The sequence below is a fragment of the Opisthorchis viverrini genome (assembly GCF_000715545.1).
Source record: "Opisthorchis viverrini unplaced genomic scaffold opera_v5_343, whole genome shotgun sequence".
NCBI lineage: Eukaryota > Metazoa > Platyhelminthes > Trematoda > Opisthorchiida > Opisthorchiidae > Opisthorchis > Opisthorchis viverrini.
The window spans coordinates 510,927-534,580 of NW_008751994.1; the positions used below are offsets into that span (position 1 = coordinate 510,927).

Sequence of the window (23,654 nt, forward strand, 5' to 3'; positions counted from 1 at the left end):
TTCTATCCCTCATGAGGGTACTTTATGCGAACTCCTGTGGGCGTGTGCGGGCATAAGGGAAGCCTGCTGCAATGGTCCTGCAGGCTATGCTGGCTGGAACTCACTTCCTAAAGGTTCAACCATGCCAGGAAGGTCAAAGGGGAGCAGCCCGACGAAGAACAACGAGACCCCCTACTGCGAGTAATCGGAACAGACATCCCTTGCTGAAACCTTACTTTCCCTCTCTATCGTTATATGTTGTCTCCGAATCACGCATACAAGACCCCACTTCGATCGTGCTCCTCGAGCCGCTTAGGACGAGCCCAGATGGTCCACATTTCACTCTTCAATCATCCGGTGATTTTGACGCAATGGCTCGTGATATCTGTGGTGTGGGATTTCACCCCCAAGACTGAAGTCGCTTTACTGGACTGAATCTCAGTAAACAGTCGCCTTTGCGCTATGTGTTTGTCTGGCTCAATTGAGATTAACGCAGATTGATGTGGTGAACGGTGTTTGTTTGTAGTATCAGCATACGCCCCAACATGTAGCAGTTCTGAGACTGAGAAGGGCGATTTCTATCGAGATCTGTCACAACTGCTTCGGTCGGCAAGAAGGATGGATGTAGTAATCCTTGAGGGTGATATGAATGCCCAAGTTGGACGACTGTCTGGAAGAAGCACAGTTAAATGGTCGATTTAGAGTCGATGCAGAGCGTACGGATAATGGACAGCGACTTCTTCAGTTGTGTGCAGATCATCGTCTGTTCCTGACCAGTACGAACTTCCAACACAAGCGCACACACCGAGTTACTTGGAGGCCACCTATAACAAGACAATCGTGGACTCAATTGGACCATATGGCAATCAGTTACTGATGGAGAATCTCGGCTAAGGATTGTCATTCCTTCTATGGTACGCAACTTGACTCTGATCACGCCATCTTTCGGGCCCGCTTAGCACTTCGTTTTCTGCCAGCACTACGCGTGCCGAAAGAACAGCTCCGTTCATTAACTTCGACAAGTTCCAGTAGCTGAAGAATATCGAGCTAATCGGAGTAGAAAGTTACGAAAAACTCATGTGGCTGACGAAGACTGCTTGGAAGATTAATGGAGGCGAGTTAAAGAAGCAATGCTGTCCGATTTCAGAACTGTTTGTCCAACCCATCTGACCCGATTCGATGAACACTTGATATTTTTGAGATCAGTAGATCTTATTGCTGCCAGAAAGACCATACCAGCAACTAGCGACTATGATGGCGCACGCAGATCCCTCGAACACCGGATAATGGACTGAGAACGCTGGTGGATTTCGAAGGCCCAGGAGATGGAGAAAGCTTTTGCTGCGGACAACAGCCGCACCCGGTTTCAACTGATCCTATCAACGGGCTAGAAGAAGGCAGGTGTCAGTCAGACAATATGCGAAAAAGACGGAAGAGCAACGCATCCCCTCAATCGCCGTCTTGAGCGGTGAGCTGAGCACTTCGAAGAACAGTTCACCTGGTCTCCTTCAGTACAACTGCTGGAAGAACCAAGCTGGTCCGAACGAAACATTAATACCAACCCACCATCATCAACCGAAATCCAGCGTGAGATTTCAATCCTGAAGCACGGCAAGGCATCTGGCCCGGATGGTCTACATCCCGCGCTTTTCAAAGAAGGTCGGGAGGCCCTTGTGAACAGTCTGACAACTAAACTGCAGAAGATTTGGAATGAAAAACGAATACCAGTCGAATGGAGTTCCTCGACCGTCATCCAAGTTTTCAAAAAGGGAGTAAGGATGTCATGCGAACACCATGGTGGTATCAGCCTCATATCCGTCGTATCTAAAGTGCTCTCTGGCATTATTTTTCGTGGATTGATGGATTATCGGGAGGGACAGATTCGTGAAAATCAAGCTGGGTTTCGCCCTGGTTGAGGATACATCGACCATATCTTTACCTTGAAACAAATTCTTGAAAAGCGCCACTCCTTCAGATGTCCCCCGTTGGTCGTTTATCTTGATTTGAAAGCTGCTTTTGATTCTGTCGATCGTCGGCAACTTTGGCAGTCTGGCGATCAAAGATGTCCCTTCCAAATTTCTATCCCTCATGAGGGTACTTTATGCGAACTCCTGTGGGCGTGTGCGGGCATAAGGGAAGCTCTCGCCTGAGTTGACTACGTCCAGTGGTTTAAGACAAGGCTTCTCCCTCTCACCTTTCCTCTTCAACTTCGTTGTTGTTTTGTTGCTTTAAATTTCTCTGCCTGCCTCTGAAACCTCGGGAGTCGAAATGCGCCCCGGACGTTCTCTCACAGACATTGAGTATGCAGGCGATATTGCCCTCCTTGGTTCAGATCCTTTCCACATGCACGCGATTTTGAATAACCTAAATAACTCTGCCGCATGGTTTGGCATGCGCTTTACACCTGCAAAGTGTACAGTGCTGCTGCAAGACTGGGTGGGATCAAACCCACACTCAAGCTTGCAGGTGAGCCGATCGACGTGGTAGATAAATTTGTTTACCTGGGCATCTGTATGAGTATGGCTGGAGATGAGAATATTTCTCGAATCGGAAAGGCTAAGGCAGCTTTCGTCCCACCTCCGACACCTATGGCGCCGACATGACCTGAGTTTGTCTGTCAAGGGAAGAGTTTACACTGGTGGTTTGGTCCATCCTGCTTTATGGATCAGAGACATGGCCTCTGCGCGCAGAGGACATACGGAAGATGTTAGCGTTTGATCGTCGGTGTCTCCGAAGCATTGGTCAAGCCTGGTGGGAACATCGGATCAGTAGTGCTGAGTTACGCTTGATGGTTTTAGAAAGAAGCAATTCTCCTGCGATAGATGAATTGCTCGTGCTTCATAGGTTGCGCTGATTGGGACATGTACTCTGCATGCCAGAATACCGTCTGCCTCACAGAACCCTTTTCTCCCAGCGCTGCGCTGTGTGAAAGTGACCGACAGGTGGACAATGCATGACCTGGCAACGAAGTACGGAAAACACTGACCAGTAAACTTAGTCGGGTGGGCAACTGCCGCTTCCCTGAATGGGGACCTCGGGACTCAAATCACCAGTGGTTAATGACATTGGCGGAAATGGCTTAATCACGCAGTCAGTGACGCTCTCGCATTAAAGCTATCGCCTTCAACGCGTAGCTACCCGATTTCCGATTTCGCCTCCTAGGCTTGGTCGTATGTTCCACTTTCCCGTTTTCCAGTGATCGAAACTGTAGCAGCTGGAACCAGTGTGCCTATGGTACACGGTTTATAGCTGATAATTTGCATTTATTTAATTGGGCTACCATCGAAACAACAAACCGAAGGAGGGTTAAAAATCAATCCACAAATTCACCATCCAACTACAACCGAACTAGCCAATACGAGAAGAAAAACGTTCATCAAACACGCAAGTACCAGCGGCTAAAAACACTCAAGAAGATCGGACTACGGTACAAACTAAGAACAGGCCAACCAGGTTAAAGTTAGGAAACTAACAAAAATAAAAGTTGTCACCACAACCAACCAAACAGAAGGAAAGAGAACCACAAGCCGAGAACGGACCTATCGAAGACGGACCTAATGCACCCCAAAGCAGCGATACAACCAGTCAGTGCAACACGAGGCACACCGACCGCGACTCAGCGCAAATTACGATGGGGCCAATAATGCTACAAGAAGTGGTTTACATTAATTAGCCAGTCACATGAAAGGACATTAGACACTCTTCAAAGATTACATAAACGCGGCTAGGCATGGAAGAAGTGCCCACTCAACTACGCACTGATGGTGTCTCCTCGACTGAGGACGAAACTTTTGCAAGCCAATTGCCAATCTCGGTGAACACTGGCCACACTCGAACTATCTCTATTTCGACACATTGCTAAGAAGACTGGCATATGAGATATCACTTATTGTGCTTGCGGAGTTTTCGGTCGTTGCAGTAGGACCGTGAAATCTTCATAGGAAAATCCACATCATCACCGCTCGCAAAAACACCAGCCCTACTCGTTTTTTGATCTACATTCATTTGATTAGTTGATAAAAGAAGGATGGAACGAGTGGACCAATTTAGCGTCAACCTACTATGGGTACTCTCTGATCATGCATATGAGGGATCACATGAGCTCCATCCTGGAAGGCACCACTCAGGATTTTCATGCCATCATTCGTCCTTTTTGGCTAAGCCATATTTTGTCCATCTCTGGGTTTTACCACCTCGAGAACAACGCTGTTCTCAGTGACTCGACATCTGTAGCCATTAGGCGAGCCAACTAGGCTTCAATGTCGGATGCGTTCCCGGAATAAAACACCTGCTGCACTGTAGCGTCCCATGTGAAAACCAAAGCGAGATAAAGTACCGGTAACCACCAGAATGATTAGGGAAAGTTGAGATACTAAGCGATGGTTCAAACTGCGAAAGTGTGCTCCAGATGAGTAGGGATTTCAGATTTCTCACCGCAGTTTACGCACACCTTCAACATCGAAGTGCCACATCTATTTACACAAATCGTTATACTATATTCTGCTCGTTACCACTCGATTGGGAGGCTGTCAATGTCTTACAGAATGGCTTCTCCGTTAGTTGGTTGTTTCAAATGACCATCCTTTTATTCCAGTGTTGCCTGCGTCCACCATCGTCTTCAAAGTCTCATCGCTCATAATTCACCATCAGAGTGCAAAGGGCTTTTTCGACTTGTCTACGGTTATACTTTTTCAAGTGGTTACTCAAACGCCCGATTGGGTTACATAATTGTTATTTGTCGGTCAGCAAAATGGGGAAGCACCATGGCCACCCATAATCACTCCCCTGGACTGACACCCCATGCTGATGTTGCGGAATTTATGCACAATGTCGAAGCCATTAGCTGTTATTTGTACTAACCAGTCTTTTTTGACTTCCTTCCAGCTTCAATCCTCGTGCAATGTCTGCTCATCGTTATGAGGTTGGACAAAAGCTGTTCTGTTTCGAGCCAGACAGCTCGAAAGCAAAGGTTGTCTATTTGGCGAAGGTAACGTTCACGACCTATTGCCTATTTTCGCATGGCCGTCGACTGTATGTATGTATTGGTTCGGTTTGTGTTGATGTCTGGTCTTAACGTTCCAATTCGTCAGCCGTGTTTATTGGTCCACCAATATGTTCGAAACCTCTGTTTGCCTTTTGGTTACCTTCGCCATTTTTCTCCACAGATCCTCAAACACGTCCACAAAAGATCAAGTGTGCCGTACTACACGGTACATTTTCAGGGTTGGAAAGGTAAATGGGATCGTGAAGTTCCAGAAAACCTGTTATTGGAGAACACGGAGTTCAATAGGATGCTGAAAAAGAAAATTGATGAGATCGTGCGCAATGTGAGTGATACAGCCCAACTCATTTGAATCTCACCCGTTCGCAGGTTCGTTGTCGCGTTAAGCGCAAGCAACGGATAGACCAAATACTCGAAATTGCCGCCGTCAGTGCAGATGATATAGATTGGGATAAAATTCCCGGAATTTGGAACAGTCGACAGAAGAAGCAGAGCCGAAAGAGTCGTTCAGGCAGTGCTGTAACTTTATCAACTAGCGAAAAATCAACATCGGACAGGGGTGCTTTTCTCGGTAGCACATGCTCTGAGGACAGTGATGCGACCACTTTGGATGAGGAAGACACGTTGCAGTTGCAATACGAAACTCTGCCGGTAATTTGTGCACCATTTATTTGCTGAGTTTTCCCTCACAGGTTCATCGGTATTTTACTGTCCCGGTTCAGTTGCCTGTCAACTTGCGCCTGATTCTCGATGCACATTTGAATGGGATCATCGGCAACAGTGAATACGGATGGTGTTCTGTCTTGCAAGTGCTACAGAGCTATGTAGACGGTTTTCCGTATGCACACACATCTTCAATGCCACCAACACAAACTCAAGGTAGCCGCTCGTATTCACCTCCCTTTTTTTGCTTTATCTGGATTTGTGTAGCGGTCAATTTCTTCAGGATTTTCAAGTGAACTTCACTGTGACAAGGGCTCAACATAAAGGATTTCGTTAAGTCTTGGTGTAAATTTGGTCGGTAGTAGAGAAGTTAGTAGTCTATGTGACGCACGTCAAGGATTTCGCCAGATTGGCACAGTCATCTAGGTGTAATTCATTCATCAGTGGCAGTTTTCTGCATCTGACCGATAACTTCGCTTCACTTATGAATGTGGATTTTTGACTGCTTCACTGCCCGACATGCTTGAACGTGGCGCATATCTCGAGGACAAAATCTTGCTCTCACTCAACTGTTATGTGGCTGTGCTAGCTAGATTTATTTGTCTTGTAGACTTATTGCCCGGTAAAATTTTGCTTATGTGACTGGTATTGTTCTGTGTTGATTTCTCCTAGCATCTCGCAACTTAGGAATTCGCTGACCGACCTCGTTGGTAGTTTCGTGTATTCAGACACTCCTTAATATAATTCTTGATTACTTTGCTTTTTTCCAGAACCCCCATGTCCTGAACGCGCTTCTCGGGTTTTGGGACCTGCCTACCTAAAAACGGATCAAAACAGAGTGCTGTGTGCAGATACGTGTTCCAGCCTTCGCGTTTTGTTTGACTGTAATTTGGAGTCCTACCTGCTACCGACGGAACTAAAAGCGGGTTCGAATAAGTGAGTCATCTGGATATTTCCCTCTTTTGCCCGAGCTTTTAGAGGAGGAGGCTGGGTTTCGGTTGAATTTTGGGCCAGTTGTTTGACCATGACTTCGCTAAATTTATCATTCCAATGGCGGACGCCATTCCGTCTATTCAAAGCACGCGAAAGCCTTTCGCATGTGGTGTAGTCCGAACAAGTCAATCGAATTTCGGTTAGCTACCGAGGCCAAGATCACAATGACTCCAAAAGGCATTCCTACTAGCGGATCCGCGAGTAGCTCGCCCAAACTTCAGCCTAAATAAGCTTTTAGTTTCTTGGCTTTTTGCAGGATGCCAGTCTCTGGTCGTGGATTTGGATATGTGACAACAAATTACTTGAGAATTTGAGCCAAACTGCGGAGCAGAAACCATTTTGAAGTGATCATAGCCCCTAAAATAGCTTTTAGTCGGTTTTCTAAACGTACTATCTAATACCGTTAGGTTCGGTAAGCGCTTGGAATATGTACACTTACTTGCTTGACCAGCTATTCCTGTATCTCAGCTCCACAATATGTCCCTGAATATCAGTTGTCTGGGGTGATCAGCTTACGTACTATCCTGGATGTTTGCTTTATTGGGGTGGGGGTAAAAACTGTTGGTTGTTCTAGTTCCACTATTCACTCCGCCCATGTTTTGCTGCAGTTGTCTCTTTTATTCTGAAGGTAGTGAAATGGAAACTGAAATCGGTAGGATACGCGCAGAACTGCATGTGCCCAGAAGAATCCAGGATACTGTTACGAAATACCTTGGGCTATCTTGAAGAGATTTTTAGAATATGGTCAGAGAGAAATAGATAGTCATGGCTGGTCGGATTCTAACTTAGTGAGGCAGCATGTGCAAAAATAATACAGATGTTGAATGTGGAAGTGCGTCAACGACCTAAAGATAGCGCAACGGTCGAGAGTTCTTCGCGATCCGCAATGAAATTCGTAACCGTTTCGAACGTGCTTGAATTCAAAGATGTCGTTTGAAAAAAGCCGTGGTTTAAATTTCTATAGAACAAGTGATTATGAGACCATTTGTATACAGTTATCCTCCCATTATAGACCATCTTTGGGAAACACCAAGTGTAATATCTGTTCGGGGACGACTCCTATCGAGAGAAACATTTTCTCACAAGCTTAGTCTCATTTTCTTTAATTTTTATCTCGACCATCACTAAGCGACTACATTATCGTCCCAAGCATTTATATGTTGACTCATCTGAACAGGTTTTAGGTGAAAGTAATATCTCCGTTGGAATAGTTCTTTTGAGAAATGCCATACATACCAGTTCCGTCTATACCACTCAGGAAAAATGCCTTTAGAAAAAGAATGGCGATTTCTTCAGCATTTGCGGAGGTGCCTTTCACATCAAGTCTCTACTCAATAACTGTGTTTTCTGTTGATTTCCAATCCAACAAGGGATGTGTAGGAGGAGGCATATTACTACTACAGGTTTGGGGACAGTTCTAGGTTCCGTTTGGCTACCAATCACAACAACAGCACCGCACAGGTCTTGGAGCTATTCGACTGGAATAAGTCGGGCACCCAGTTAATCTTCGCTATGAAGCAAATGGAGGGCGAGATGGCTCAGTGGTTAGAGTGCGAATTCACTGACCGGAAGGTCCGTGGTTCGAATGCGACCACTGCCACTCGATTTCCCCTGTCTAGGGTTGGGCAGTATTCCGGCCATCGTGCTTCCTTCTGGTGGCATGGCGGTTAGGCACAGAAAGGGTGCTACAGCTGAACGCAGTAAGTGTGGAACCGGAATATGGTTGAAGACAGTGGACATCGTTGCTATGCACCAGATTCTAGATCGAATTTAGCCCCAGTCTCTTAGAGACGTTTCAGTATTCTATATCAAGTTAAACAACGTTTTTGAGGATCACTGGAAGACTTAAAAAATCTCAACCGAAATTTCATTTCCACTGCTAGCTTTTTCTGTTCCTTCAACTCGGGAACTCATAAATGACCCACGTCGACGAAAGTACGCTGATTAGAATGAGTACTTAATGCGCAGAAGGACGATTGAGCGGATCACCGAAGTCCATTCCTTCGGATTTTTCTCGTGATCAGCCATTGGCTTTGAACGTTACGAAGGAAGGATCGCCGAATATAATCCTGAGCTGAAGCTTGACGGATTGATGGAACAGCCTCGAGAAGCATTCAAAGATGCTACCGTGTCGCAGGCCATTTCCGCCTTGCATTCTGTATGCTCTTCAATTGCTCAGGGGAGCATAGACTGCGGATATTAGGTGCGTTAGGAATGCATGCTGTGCGGATTGTTGAGATTGTCTAATCGTTGCGGTGATGCGAAGCTTACTTCCACCGTCGTCACCTTGTATCGGAATTCTAAGGTCAGCTGACGCTCCTCCAACATGTTGTCTTCAGGCCTGGGTAGATGGAAGCCACATAATGAACAGTTGATTGGTTATCTCTTGCGAGAGTTGAATCAGTGTTCATGGGTCCTCAGAAGGGGCTATGCTGAAACGTTTTTAGTACTACCTTTTGAGCGGAACAGCTAGATGGCGTTTCACTTTTCACCCGCAAGAGGTTGTGATTCAATCGAAATTTATTTCCTGCCTCTGTTTCACAATAAGACGCGCAGTTTTCTGGACAACAGAACTTGATTTGAATGCTGTGTGACCGTCGTTCGAATGCCAGGTGAGTGCACGCCTTTCTTGGTTTCAAAGCGGATATCTCGTCCGAGAGTTGATTGTACTGTGAGGTTGATCAGCCGGTCGCCATTCTCACGAAGCTCATCTAGTGGGAGTTGTCCACTCATAAGGCATGGGCAATGCGGGTTTCCGAATTATAGTTGTCAGGAAAATGTCCCGGCACCGAGTTAGTCTGACCGATCCCCGGTTTGTCTTAGATAAATTGCGTACATACACGGCCATGAGGGTCAGGTTGACGGGTGATTTTTCAATTAGGGCTCCTTCATACCATGAGGATGTTGCATTTTTAGTAATGAGAGGTCTATGTACAAGACTATTCAGAGGGAATGCGTATTCTAGTTACTATCGGGACCACCGTAATGGAGTCAATGGTTAATTTTTGTCCTTGAATTTTGATGTACCCGGGAGACATGTTTCGCAGAGGCAGGTGATATCAAACTGTTGTTCGTGAAGACTTCGTATTTTGGTGCGTTGTTTCCCGAATTGCCAGCAAGCGAAAACATTTCGGCATCTAGCCTGTACTGCATCGAAGAGCTTGGGTGACCAGCCTACTTTTCTGTCGCTAAGCTAACACAGGGTGCATCGCTTACCGAGGACGTTGTGTCCAGAACGGAAATGTCATTTGGCGACATAATTGTCATAGGCGACGTCCCAAGTACCGCAACGGCTTTGATTCAAGAGTCATCTCTAAATTTTACCCAGCCTTCCTTATCTGTAAGGTAAAAAGACTATCACTGTGGTCCCTGAACGAAGTATCATTGCGACTATCGAGGAGGATGTTGGTAGCTTATGTGGCGTGGATGTTCGTTGTTATACCCTGAGCTGGGCAATTCGAATGCAACCATTCCATGACCAGTCGAAGTGACATCATCAGTGCATGGATTGGGAGCAGAATGTAGTGAAGTGGTGTGCAAGTGTTGTGCGTTGAATACCGCTGTGTGATCATCGACCAATCAGGATAACAAACCGATCAATCGTACAGAAGATCATCCCCAGCTGACAGCACGTATATTAACCCACATGCTTCGCTACTCAACGAGCAACCGATGATACATCGCCACCCTCCTCCCGAATAATACACTGATAGTTTCATCTTGGCTGGTGATGAGATGTTTGCAATGAAACTGCCCAAATCAGCAAACAACCAAAACTGTTGGATCGCGTTGGTTTAATCGGCCCAGTTCGTCTCCACAGGTATTTGCTATATTTTGTTGGTAATTGAAGTTTAGTAACCTCCCATAAACGGACGGCCAGCGGACTGTGAGTCCCGGTCGTGTAACCGTTCCATTGCGACTGCTCTTTACTATCTTTCGTTGTTTCAGGTTCCGACCGTTTCCTTACAATGGTCACGCTTTCCCGATTGGAACACACATGCCTTCAGCAGTTCAGTCCATGTATCGATATTCGTCCCCGAGATATGAGCTCCTACCAGAGATCGAGACTCAAAAGTCACCCGAACTACCATGTTTAAACTATCCAGCTCATTACTTGTTGCGTGTATTTGGTACGTTTACCTCTGATAGAAATTATCCTTTTCGCTTATTTCCAAACACTCATTTGCATACTAATTTGGTTTTGACGAGAGATTCAGTAGAATTTAACTAAATCCCTCGTTTATTATGGTCTTCAACTGAAGCTGCTGTACAAGGCCGCCTCATGTTTCAGTTGGTGAGATATACGATATATCGTAATACATTTTCTAGACGTAACACACCAATTAAAAGGTTACTGAAGACTCCTCGGTAGCTCACGACTGGTTTCGCCTTTCTTGGGGCCCGAGGTAGCTCAGTAGTTAAGGCGCCAGCTTACGGACTGGAAGGTCCGTGGTTCGAACTCAACCTCAGCATCTCGACTGCTACAGCTAGACGATTTGATTTGATTTTTTCTGGGCTCACCAGGTAGACACACTGTCCTAGTTCCCCTCAACCTTATGTTCTACGTGAATTACGTCCAGGTTGGCAGAAACTGGGAGTGCAGCTCTACTTGATGAGCCCCAACAAGGGCGAAACTGGTCGTACACTGTCTAAGAGTTTTCATCAACCTTTCCAGTAATGCATTAGGTGTAGAGATTCTTTTCGTTTTTTTAGTGATAATTGAATTTTAAGCTTATGCGGCCCCGTTAGGTGTAACCACTCGAGCACCGTCATCAGAACCGTACTCATCATTGTCTGACTATCTTCCTAAGCAAGTTCGTGAGCAAACTGTGTTAAGTTACATCGTCGCCAATAGCAGATGTGGGGCGACATCTCGTGACACTGAGATAAGCCTTGCGAAACTTGAGCAAGTAATTCCGTCATCTCCCTATTAGAAGAGGGGACTGCCAGTCTATGCTCGAACCAAGTTTGCCTATCCTTAACGTGACTAGTCAACTATATGCAAAGTCTATTTTTAACCTAGGGTATGCACGGATCCATACAATTCACACACAATGCATCGGAACATGTCGAATGATTTCTCCTAGCTAACCAGTGAACGGACCGATATAACCGGTGCGATTAACACTATAAAACCAGTGCTGTAAAGTAATTGAGGCGGAATACTAATCAATACAGGCGAATTTTTCGTTTTCTACACGCAAGCAGTTGTGCCTGGTGTGCCGCATAGTCTCCCATGGAATTCTAAGTTTCTTCATCAAGTCAACCGTTGAACGCTTTAGCGTTTATCCTTTCAATTTAGTAGAAGGCACATTGTGTGTCCAACCACAACTTATGATTACGTATGTCCAGTTTGTCACCTATTAAATCGCTAACTTCCATTTGCCGTTTATTCATGTACTCAAATCAGGCGATTTTTAAGAAGCAACAGCTCCCTACAGGGTACGCACTGTGTGTATATATTCTGGACTACACCAGCTGTCTACATAGAAGTTTTAGTCTACAGTAGTGGGCAAATGTGTTTAGCAGCACAATTTCTACAGTAAAAGGTCTGTTCGAAGTTACTGCACTCACCGTCCTTTTGGTTTTTCTCTTCCATTCAAGTTAATATATCAGATCTCTTGAACACATTGCCTATGACCACATGCCGACGTGCTATCGTCACCCGTCATCTGGTCCTGCTACTTGACTATCTAGAACGAACCCGGAGCTTTTGGTTCGCCAAGACCACGCCCCATCACACGTCGCATATGAGCAGGTCCCCCCAAGGGGTTCCTTCAGAAGTAATTCAGGTTTCGGCAGGTGGGTTCTTTGTCAGTGATTCCCGCATTGGTACTATAATCCGACACTCCTATCAGCGATTATCCCTTGCGGCAGATATGTATCTTTACCATGCATCTTATACGTTCTACACAAGATTAATCTCGTTAGATTAAACTAAAATAGAAGTAATTTCCCGAAGTTTTATTTCATTCGGGCGCATCAGTCGAACGAATCTGACCATCAGCCCAGAGGTAAAGTGCATGGCTAGTTAGTGGACAACAGCCTGTTCGAGTGATTTGTGTTCGTATGTCACATGAGAACTACTTAACGATGGCATTGTGCCTAGGACTTATTCTTTGTGTCTCATAGCTGAATTTCTGTGTACTGATGTTCGTCTTCCACGCCGATACGCATCACAATACATCTGCAGTGGTTCAAAACCTTCCAGTTTAGAAGCTTCACAAACCCCCCAAGAAGGATTGGGTCTCCCACCCTCAAAATTCTAGTGTAGAGACGATTTTCCGTGCACCATTGTCTCTTAGTTAAGAGTTTCGGGTGTTTTTGCAGCGAACTTCTCTCGCCTAAAAGATTTGTTCGTACTCCGATACTATGTTGGCTGGATTAAATGTGTGCAAAATTGTTTTAGAAAATAGAACGGTGTTGTTAACTTCCAACTAAGGTCGACCCATCACCGGGAGAGTCAAATTCACAAGAATCGAGCTGGGTTTCACCCTGGCCGGGGTTTTGTCGATCGTATCTTGTAACTGCACCACGCTTTCCGGCGATCAACATTTGTCGTATTTATCGATCCGAAGTGTGCTTTTGACTCCGCTGGTCGTCAAAAACTGTGGCAGCGCTGTGTTGCACCTGGAGATTCCGTTGCTTTTGCAGAGTGTCCTTGCGGGCTGTCGATAATTCTGCTAAAATGCATCGAAAATAATGTATTTCCTGGTGCCCTCTGTTGCCGGATCTATGGTTTGCAATTGTCATTCCATTGGTAAACGAAAGCCCCATTAAGCTGGAAAGTGAAAGTGACCAGCATAGACCTGTAGGCTCACACTCTCTGTCGTCATTTATAGGTGGGGAAGAAAGCAGGAAGGAGAACCAACAACGGAACCGGAGTTCCGTTCTTCTGAGTTCCGAGAGCCGCGCCCACGGGTGCGACAGCCGTGAACTCTATCTTTGTCGAACTGAACCAACAAACCAAGGATGATTATAGCTTAGTTCATCCAGTGAGCGGTACTGATGGTCACGTGACACTTCCTGTTTGTCAGTATCGTGTGATAATTTTCTGAACCAACTAATTGTTGGGATTTAGCTTACGGGTGAATCGTTTTTTGCTATCACAACTTGCCGAAAAATCTTATTCACCAGAATAATAACTTCACCCATCAACATCTCATTTGTTCTGTTGGGTAAGGTGCAACTTGATCAAATATTTACGTTTATTGACGAAATCTACTCATTCGCAAATCAATTTGTTGTTAACGGGAAGCTTAACTAAATCCAAGCTGATTCCCTCGCTGTTCGGCGACTCATTGTGCTGCATAGAGGCCGTCTCGTCTTTCAGTTGATACAAACTTCCCTACATAACCCCATACTTATGAGATTGCTGGAAGCTCTCATACACTTCATTCTGGGGTCTCATCGAGTTAACTTAGTCCGCGGTTTTCATCTGCCCGTGTTCCACTTGAAGACCAAAATTTACGTTTTTGGAAAAATCGCTTATTTACACATTGGTTTGGTTTTGTTGGGCATTAAGAAAGACGAAACCAGTGGTGGGCTGTCCAAGAGTTTTCAGAAACCTTATAAGTGGCGTGCTACGTCGTGAAAACATTTACGTTTTTTTCTTTACTTTGAAAAGGCGAGCATGGTCGATGGTAATTTGGGGATAAGTGATATGACTTGGCTTAACAACTCCTTACACAGGGATGGTTCTCGAGGAGTAAACTGCACTGAGTACACTGCGCCACTTCATGCATATGCTCAAGTTTTGTTTTAGCAATGGTCTGTTTTCAATACCACTGTTCCCTATTGTAAGGTCGTAAGTATTTAATAATCCGTCCATGTGTTTGACCTTTTTTCAATTTACAGGTTAACAATCTTGTCAAATTGATCACGATGTTACTCAGTTTACATGTAATTCAAATTATTACGTGAATCTCCCCTATGTTGTCAAGGTAATCGGTCCAAGATGCAGACGGCCACTAAAACAACATCTGAGTCATCCAGCTCTACCGAGCCTCAAACTGAAATTTCGGATCGTACGCGACGCGCCCTCAGACGAGAACATCCTATCGCGGTCCAGTCCAGATCAGTTAAAATGGAAGAACATGCCGTCAACGATCCTCCCGTTTCTCCATCTACTTCGAGAAGCGCAAGGCCCACAGCTCCTTATCCACTCCGTGAGATAAGCTCTTCTAGTCCTCTAACAGAATCCCGCTCTCGGGATGTTCCCGTCCGATCAGGCGAACCTGATCAGGAAGTACGTCAACTCCGCAGACGAGAACCAACTGAACTGGGAGTTCAGAGCATTGTCAGCCCCCGTCCTACACGCAGCAAGCTCCCGGAAAATACTAGCGTTTTAAAAGTCGACGAGCCTGTTCGGATCACACGAAATTCTCTTCGGTTGTCTGAGGAACCCGCAATTACCCGAAGGAGCTTGCGCCCACGAATGTGACTTGGTTCCCTTTTCGTCCTCATACACGTGTTAAATATTCTTATAACATTTCATTAAATTTTCTTATCTTCCATAAATCTGTTTTCTGTGTGCTTGACGTTCAGATTATTGACAAGCTCTCCTGACTTATCGAGACAATTGATTTGGGAAATGGACTAGGATATGACCTGGTACCCTAAAGTAATGTGTTTAAGTCCCTGTCTGTGTATTGCTTTCTCCCGCTTTAACATTTCGCAGTTCCCTCCGTCGTTTCTTCTGAGACACACTTTTTGCAGCCTATATGAGCTATCCTTACATCAAACGTTCATTCCCAATGCCTTTATGTTGGGACAGTGTAGAAATTGCGTGTGAACCTTGAGTTTTCGGCCCTGGTTTCTTCTACTGGCCGATTTCTATCATGTAGACTGATCAAGTGAGCAATGATACAGTCGGTTGCATACTGTCCCCTCCAACTCCTGAAAGAATAACCTACCTATTCTCTCCACTCGTTTGGTGGAAGTTAAAAAAAGGAACTATATTCCTCAAGTTTTCGCGTCATAGTTAACTAACCGTGAACTAATGGTTGATCAGATAAACGCACTCTGGATACCAATATGTCGACACTGATAACTGCCTTTTCAGTAAACAGACGCAGACTCAGACTGATGCAGTTTGATTTGGCGACCATTTCTGGTTTGGATACTTTACATCTTAACTTTCAAGTTTTCACTGCTTTTGTCCTTATTCTGTTTTCTTCTTGGAAAAGGTAAAACCGCACCGGGTGTTAACATTCTGCCCGTAGCTCATCAGTTAACACAAGCTGAAATGGTCAAGTTACAGTGAAATAGTTGGCGGATCCGGTTGTTATGAGCCAATCAAGCTGAGTCCTCCGATTCAACTGATAACATAGGGCCTTACGTTCACATACTCTGTCGTTTCAGAATGATCTTCATTACTCCAAGTGATTAGAGTGCGAATTTACTGACCGGAAGGTCCGTTGTTCGAACCTGACCGCTGCCTCTCGATTTCTCCTGTCTTGGCCTGGGCAACCTGGCAGTATCCCAGCCCTCATGCAACCTTCGGGTGACATGGCAGCTAGGCACGGAAAGGGTGCTACAGCTGAACGATTCGATTCAATACTCTACTTGAAATTACCACTTTCTAGTCCATTCATTTATTTAATCGCGCTGGATTTCGTAACTCTTGAAGGGTACAGAATGTTCTGTCCTTCAAACACGACATGTGAATCCATGCCACCTTGTCTCACAAGTCTTTATTGGTTGAAAATTGTATTTCAGTTACCTCTCCTTCGACCTCGATACAATGGGTTCATGCTGGGTCGCTTTATTCCGAAGACCCGTTTCTCACATCAATGTGCCACGAATTCGTCTTGTGCTGAGGTGAATCCAGACATTGAACCACCACTACGGAAGCACCGTGACCACACTTCAGTGTTGCGTGCCCTATCTTCTTGTGTACAACCCAGTGAGGATGCCCCGGACTTCCGAGTCGGTGGAGATCCTTGGTTAGGACACACGCGTCGCCTGAAGATGCACTTGATGGCTCGAGCAAGAGGACGTTTGGCTGCCCGTCTAGCCATACGTGATTATTTTCCCAATGACATTGTGGGTGTTGCGAAAGAGGTTGGTGAAGGTTTTTAACCATGCAGTTCTCATTCACATCTGCAGTTGCTTTCTATGCATTTCCGTTTCATAACCACCATTCGCTCGATGTTGGATATCATCGTGGGTTGTTTCACTTTTTGCGATCATTTTGATCGAACTTCCACACAAGATGCTGAATCTCTAACTGTGTTGGGGTCTGAGGATGTCTGTAGGACATCCAGACCGCCAGCGTTCCGTATAGCAGTTGTACGTTCAGCGTTGTTGTTTACGAATAACAAAATTTCGATCCATTTTCTATGGCGCTCTATTAGTCTGAGGAAGTTGACTATCAGTGTTTTTGTCAATTGAAATTTCCCGTAACTGGGGTCGGGTTGAGCTGAATACCTCATTTGGAAAGCAAAAAATACCGACTACTTACATACTTGAAGTAGTTTGCTTAGGAAGGGAAAACCCACAAATCGTACTGGACTCCGTCTCTTTGGGTCCCACGTTTAAAGAATGTTAGCGCTGTATCCGGCGTATATCCTCAGGCAAGTAGAAGAATGTATCATGGATTGAAGGACAGGAGTGCATTTGTCATTCTCCCTTCGAACCTGCGCTATGGCCTTTTGGTTTTTACAGGGGTCACCTGATACCAGAGTTCACCCATTCCTGTACTTTAGGAAAGCAATCAATCGCCTTTTACAGTTGTGCGAATTAAAATCAGTGAAGGCTCCGGAAGTAATGTGCCATTGTGTCTAGACATTGGATGAGTACCATTGTCGTCTATCTAAGGACCATGTGGTTAACATGAATCAGGCATCCAATACCTTGTTAAATGAACGCGGGTTTGAAACTCGCGAACATCTCCTTTTGCTTAACGTCCCTCAAATCCATGATATCTGACGTCTGTCAATATATTAATTTTGTTTTAGCTAGCATCCCACCCCGCTTTGTGTCCCGTGAACCAGAACCTCGTGATGGCGACACCGAAAATCCGTACCTCTTTTTCATTTTGTGCCTCTACAGGTGCCCCGCATTGAACGTCTGCTACCAATCACAACACCAAACGATGTGCTCAAACGTCATTCTGAAGGCAAGTTATCTGCTGTGGAGGCGATGGATCGATTGATTTTGCTCCTCGCACCGCAACATGCATGGAAACTGTACAATGAAATAGCTCCAGTGAGTCCCCTAACGTACCAGCCAATTGTGTGCACCAATCCAAAATGTAGCTCTTTCGTGTAAAATTGACACGCATTCATCCTGAAAGACGATGCTTGATGTCGCTTTCCGCTTTACGTTACCCTCCCGTTACCTCCCGATGCTAATAAAGGCGTTAATCCATATCTCACGGTAGCGAGAGACGAATTAAGAAACCGACATCAATCTCATCGATACATCAAACCAGTTTTGACTTGGTCCTGTTGGCATATGGCTTTCTTCTGTATCAACCTTTTGAGCCAGGAGATTAATGTTATTTGAACCTTGCTCTTCTGTGCACGTACTAGAACGCGCTTCAGATGAGCTAGAGCTGGAAAGGACATCACAATTCACTAAACAACATGGCGAATGGAGGCTAGAACCTCCCAGCTGTGGGTTACTGCCCAGTGTAGAGTACTTTGACGTATTCGAAAAAGTACACTCGTGTGACACGCAAAATTGCAAGACAGAAATTGTTAATTCTTGAGGTTTATCGGTGAAATGCGGTACTATATGTATAAAAATACGTAATAAAAGGGCTACAAACCTCAAATTATGGGATTTTATGTCTAAATTGTTGCAAGAAGTAGTGCAAGTCCAAAGAAAGCCCAGAGAAGACGGCAAATCGATCTTAGTTGGTGACACACGCTTGCGCACAAGTTGCGGTAACGCAAAGTGGTCAAAAAGCGCGCGTAAAAGATGTCGACCAAATCGGTTCGACATGTTAAGGGTTAGAAGTTCGTAAGGGATAACAAATGCATATCGAGTCTATGAGGTAAACGCAGTAAACAGCAGGCACAGACGAGAGAAGGGTTTAACTGGGGTGGAAAGAAGTTCACCCAGGTGACCACTTTTATGGCATCCATGGTTAGAATCCCTTCAGCAAATGACACAAATGTCCATAGTCAGGAAGGCGCTCTCCCCCATCACCTGGTGATTGCATGCAACATCGACCGTCGCACTGTGCTAAACTTTACAGTGTGGTGCTCACCAGCCGAAGCAAAAAATAGATGTAAACGCAAAGCACATGTGCGCACGTGTCGTGCACACAACTATGGACGACTAGCCACATCACCCCTTCATGGATTTGCTCTCACCTTGTCTGTTCGTACTCTGTCCGCTGCATTGGAAACAAGACCCTGCGATCTACAGTTGATAGTCGTAATGGGGCTGCCGACGGTAGCTAATGAAATTCAACCGATTAGAGTATCTCGTCGTCACGTAATCAGTGTGTGCCGTACAGCTTAGTGGAACTTGGTCGAGGGACAGCCCACGCGGTATGCATGGCACAATACAGACAGATAGGCGCATAAAGTAATCAGTGAGTGAAACAGAAGGAACGATTCATACAATTGCATGTAAAGTTAGCTCATCCGAAGAGATTTATTGCGAACACTAAAGCCTGAATTACACCACATGAACTGGATTGGCTCTTTGGGCAGTTTTTATTGTGCGAAATGAGATCTTGTGAACTGCAAGGGATCCATGCTCTTTTACGCTGGAAAGACAGTCCTCGTCAGTAAAATTGAGTCTTACGCAGGAGAAATAATTGCAACTAAAAATTGGTACACCAAACGTATACACTTTGCATGGGATGTGCGGACGTTGCCTGGGTTCCACCATTTAAGTTCATTCCTTTGAACTGCACCTTCAAAGTCCACGGAATACCTGTGCTGATATGTCTTCGAACCTGACCCGCGGGTCCTACTGCTCCCATCTTCTGTTTGCCACAGTCCTTGTGCCCATATCAAAACTGATGTATCCTCTGCTCTATTTCCCAGTTGTGAAATCCGTTATACTGACCTGAATTCCACAGAACACTATCCTGTGACTTCATGTAACTTGAAGTAGAATCTGAGAGGCGAATACTCCACTCGACATTTATCAGCTTGATTCAGAGATGCGCCTGAAATTATTCAAAACGAAGCCACTGTTTTGTGGAGTGGCATTACAGTATCACTGCGATCGTCATTTTAATATGCTCTCAGTCATCCAAGTTTTCATTGACAGGCTGTTGATGCTAAGATCAGTTACTGAAGTTCTTAACTACCCCGAGATGAATCGAGGAGGTATCTTTTTGTCACACTAAGGAGCGAAACCGTGATCTCTCTTGGATATCCAGTCAACTCAGTTCGCAGTTGTTGCCTCTGTGTAACTCAATACAAGTCAACTGTATGTGCCTTCTGGCCATTGAAAGCGAGCATAGCTTATGTTTTTTAAGTTGAACAGTCACACTTTGCTGGTGTTGTCGTTCTGGTGCTAAACTGATTGGTACGCTACTGTGATTCATAATCTTCAGGGAACAAGTGGGAAACCCTACGATCGAGGGGGCCGTAATCCCTTCCCCTACATTTCATTTTATAACACTATAAATGTTGATTATTGTCTAATGAAGCCTGTTCGACTGGGCTGAATGACTCGCAGCTCATCTTTTAGGGACGAGAACCATGTACGGTTCGTTGTGGTTGAATTAACAGTCTCAACTGATCTATCCATTTTCCCACTACTTTGAAGTGTTCTTCCTGTTGGTTGGGACACTCAGACTCACTTCAGTTGGACCTACGTTCCGAAGAGCTTCTCATAGCTCGCTGTGGCTCACAAGCCGTGAGATACTACTTTGCATGTTAATTTCATTTGTTAGACTCATTGGGTGGTATCAGAAATGCGTACCAGAAGTGCACAACACGATCAGAGTTGGTGTTTGATCATCTTCGCTCGTGTAACCAAGTGGAAATCGATTACTGCTCAAAGTAGTATACTGTTCCCACTTCTTTTAAGTATAAGAGACATCTTTGTTGATGGGACGCTAAAGCGGTAAAGGATTTCCGGTTCCTCTTCGTGGTCTGGCAATCACGCCCATCACGCCGGAAATTGGTCGCGAGAGTGGAATAATTTAGTCTCTGTGTCGAGGAGAAAAAGGGGATGGTTGCCGTTTTAAAAATCGCGCGTGATCGGTAATACGACGGAAGCGACATTGAATTCACTGCTTGAAACCCACATGTCCGTGCGTATCACTCAGGAGGATCTGCGTACACAATTTCGCCTTATTCCGTGTTGGCCATACCAACTTTCTGAACGGTCTCACAACGTCGCGTTGTACCTCTATGGGCTTATGAATCGAATCCCTATAAACTTTACGTATTCGGTAAATGCCAACTTGGGTAAGTCGATTCAACTTTTAGGGTAGTAGGTAGAGAGGAGCTGACATGACTCTTAACCGATGAATGCGCATCTGCCATCTATACCTATGCTTTTCACGATGGTGAATATTTGCTTAGTTTGTAATAGTCTGCGATATACGTCATTCCACGGCATCTAATTTATCGTTCTACAGACAACACAAATCTGTTGGATGATAAGAGGGTGAACCACGACCAGGTTGGAAACTTGACGATACTTCTTCGCTTGCAGTTGAGGGCACTGAAGCACAACTATGTATCTGTTTGACTGTTTGGGAATAGCGGCACAATTTCTGGGACGTCTACCGAAAGATGTCGAAAACGGTTCTTGTTCGTCGAGCCTCATCGAGAAAATATTTTTATATATATCAAGGGCGTTTCTTCATAGGATGGGGACTACTGCTCAGTTGCTGAACTGGACTAAATGGTTTTGTCGGTACAAACGGTTGATCTTCTCCGATTCCATTAAACCCTATGCATTTATGATTAACCTTCTTGAAATCATGCTTTGACAAATGAAGTTGCTTCACATTACATCGAACCTCCATTTCTTAGGAAGAAGACTGGTCTGTGGATATGCTACATCGCCTTCTTGATCTTCTGTGCGCAACCAATGGCGGCCCAAGCGAGAGTCAACTTTTTCCGCCCAACTCAGATATGTCTTCGTTACCGGACCCACAAGAGCTTTATTTTATGGACGAGTTTTCCTCGTTTACCACAGCGGCTGGAACTCAAAGCACCACACGGTTGAATGCGTCAGATGCACTGGACAGTTCGCCCAAACTGGAGGAAACTGAGTTGGATCCGGAAACATCTGAAATTCCCGTAGAATCTGTAGAAGCTAGTGTCATTGGCTTGTGGTCTTTGCATGGGCCTGCAGAACAGCTCTTTCAGAAGCAGCGAGAAAAACTACGAACATCAGCGGCCTACTGTAGCATGATTCGTGGGGCATCGAGGTTCAAAAGTCCCAGCCGTGCCCTTCAGCTGGCGGACGAAGCATGGGCTCTGGATGAAGGCGATGCTTGCTTGGATGCAACCACTTACAGCTCGCTGGTGCGCAGTTTATCTCACTTGGATGAACCAAACATTTGGCCTTTGGCTCGTTCAATCCTTGATCGTTTCGTGTCTTCCGCACAAACCCCGACAGTGGAACTCTTTTCTTCCACTTTGAACGCAATTGCTGAAAGCACACTCAGGCTCAACAAAATCCCTCCTTCTGTGGCTCCAACGCTGGACATTATGAAGCAGTATGTAGCTGTGGGTCTTGGATTATTAGCAGAATTGCGTCAACTTGGGTTTGAGCCCAGTTTGGGTGTAATGGCTAATATGTTGAGAATTATCCACTTTGCGCACCCTTCCTTCTCACATATCAGGGCTGGTGAATCGACGGACTTCTATGGTTACTGTGCTTCAGATTTGGTTGACAGTTTTCTAAATGAATTGGATTACCGATTCAGATACATTAAGTCGCCTTTCCGAGATGACATACGTACCAGGGATGATTCTGCTTTCTTTCCTATTGCAATGCGGATTGCGTATTCGGAATTTAATCTCAACCTTGGTGATAAAATTAACCAGCTTCTTGTTGGTTCCGAAGATCGTCGCTTTTTTCTATCTACCAGCCACGAGATGCGTGGCTATGTTATATCTTATTCTTTGCTTGTGATGAGTCACATTCAAGGTGATAGAGAAGATCCCTGTCAAGTATGCGAACGGATAGACCTCCTTTATCGCACTCATCGGCAAGTTATTTTATCTACCGGCAGGCTTCTAACCCGAATGGTTACGCTTCTCTGTGAATTGTTGTCCAGTTTATCCCCACAAGATGGTTTGAAGGCTACTCTTCTACCTGACGACGGTGAGAATCGGAGAAAAATGGAAGGAAGGAATCTGGCATATATCTGTTTGTCCCGTTTGTTCATGGATATGGTCGAACAGCTTCCGTTAACGGAAGATTTTCGCACCAAGAAATCCACACCAACATTGTTGAAGTCACTCATTAACCATTCATCAACCAACCCTAATCTTGCTGTATCGGTAGCCGCTCATGTGGTTGAACGACTCAAACTATCGGCAGCAAAGGCAGCCTCTGATGCGTCGAAATACGCGCAGCCCGAAAAACGTCAGACCTACAACGATCCTTTGTTCATAGAGGATATGATCAATTTGGTTCTTCCAGCTGCCACTCAACTTATTCGCTCTGGCAGTTCACTCGGGCACACGAGCAAGCCTCAGCAACTGGCCACAAGGCGCACCCTAGCAACACTGCATGAGTGGTTCGTATATGCGATTGAACACAAAGCCGTTTCGTGGAAATGGGTTATTCCGCTGGTTGAGGTTTTATTTGAACAGGACTTTGATGTGAATGAGTAAGTAGTATTTGTCATCCATGGATTCATTATTAATGCCTTGATTGCAAATGTTCCATAGGTTTTTGTCCAAATCGATTAGCAAGTGTGTACTTCCAACTGACGGCGTTTTAACTTCAGTCCTGTTAGCCTGATGTTTAGCGAGCAACAGTTTGACGCTAAACCATAATCACGTGAAATTCCGCTCGGAAATTGTGGCAGAAGCTGTATAGTCAATTTATTAGGTGAAACATTGTTTCG

The 23,654-nt window shown here is 45.2% G+C and overlaps 2 protein-coding genes across 2 annotated transcripts in view; one reads left to right on the forward strand and one right to left on the reverse strand.

The window, feature by feature from the left end:
* Positions 1–628: 628 nt before the first annotated feature.
* Positions 629–23,654, forward strand: part of T265_10130 (hypothetical protein) — a gene marked incomplete at both ends in the record, with an annotated part of 29,407 nt that continues 6,381 nt past the window's right edge. Inside the window, 12 exons of the mRNA XM_009176406.1 lie at positions 629–755; positions 1,492–1,751; positions 5,145–5,306; positions 5,351–5,632; positions 5,674–5,761; positions 6,415–6,580; positions 10,586–10,767; positions 12,242–12,439; positions 14,581–14,885; positions 16,358–16,702; positions 17,693–17,848; positions 21,601–23,414. Of these exons, the coding sequence (XP_009174670.1) occupies positions 629–755; positions 1,492–1,751; positions 5,145–5,306; positions 5,351–5,632; positions 5,674–5,761; positions 6,415–6,580; positions 10,586–10,767; positions 12,242–12,439; positions 14,581–14,885; positions 16,358–16,702; positions 17,693–17,848; positions 21,601–23,414 (4,085 nt within the window). The remainder of the gene's footprint in view (positions 756–1,491; positions 1,752–5,144; positions 5,307–5,350; positions 5,633–5,673; positions 5,762–6,414; positions 6,581–10,585; positions 10,768–12,241; positions 12,440–14,580; positions 14,886–16,357; positions 16,703–17,692; positions 17,849–21,600; positions 23,415–23,654) is intronic.
* On the reverse strand, positions 8,846–16,149 carry T265_10129 (hypothetical protein; the record flags this gene model as incomplete). Its single annotated transcript, XM_009176405.1, has 2 exons — positions 8,846–8,978; positions 16,046–16,149. The coding sequence occupies 2 exons, from the start codon at positions 16,147–16,149 to the stop codon at positions 8,846–8,848; spliced, it is 237 nt and encodes a 78-aa protein (XP_009174669.1).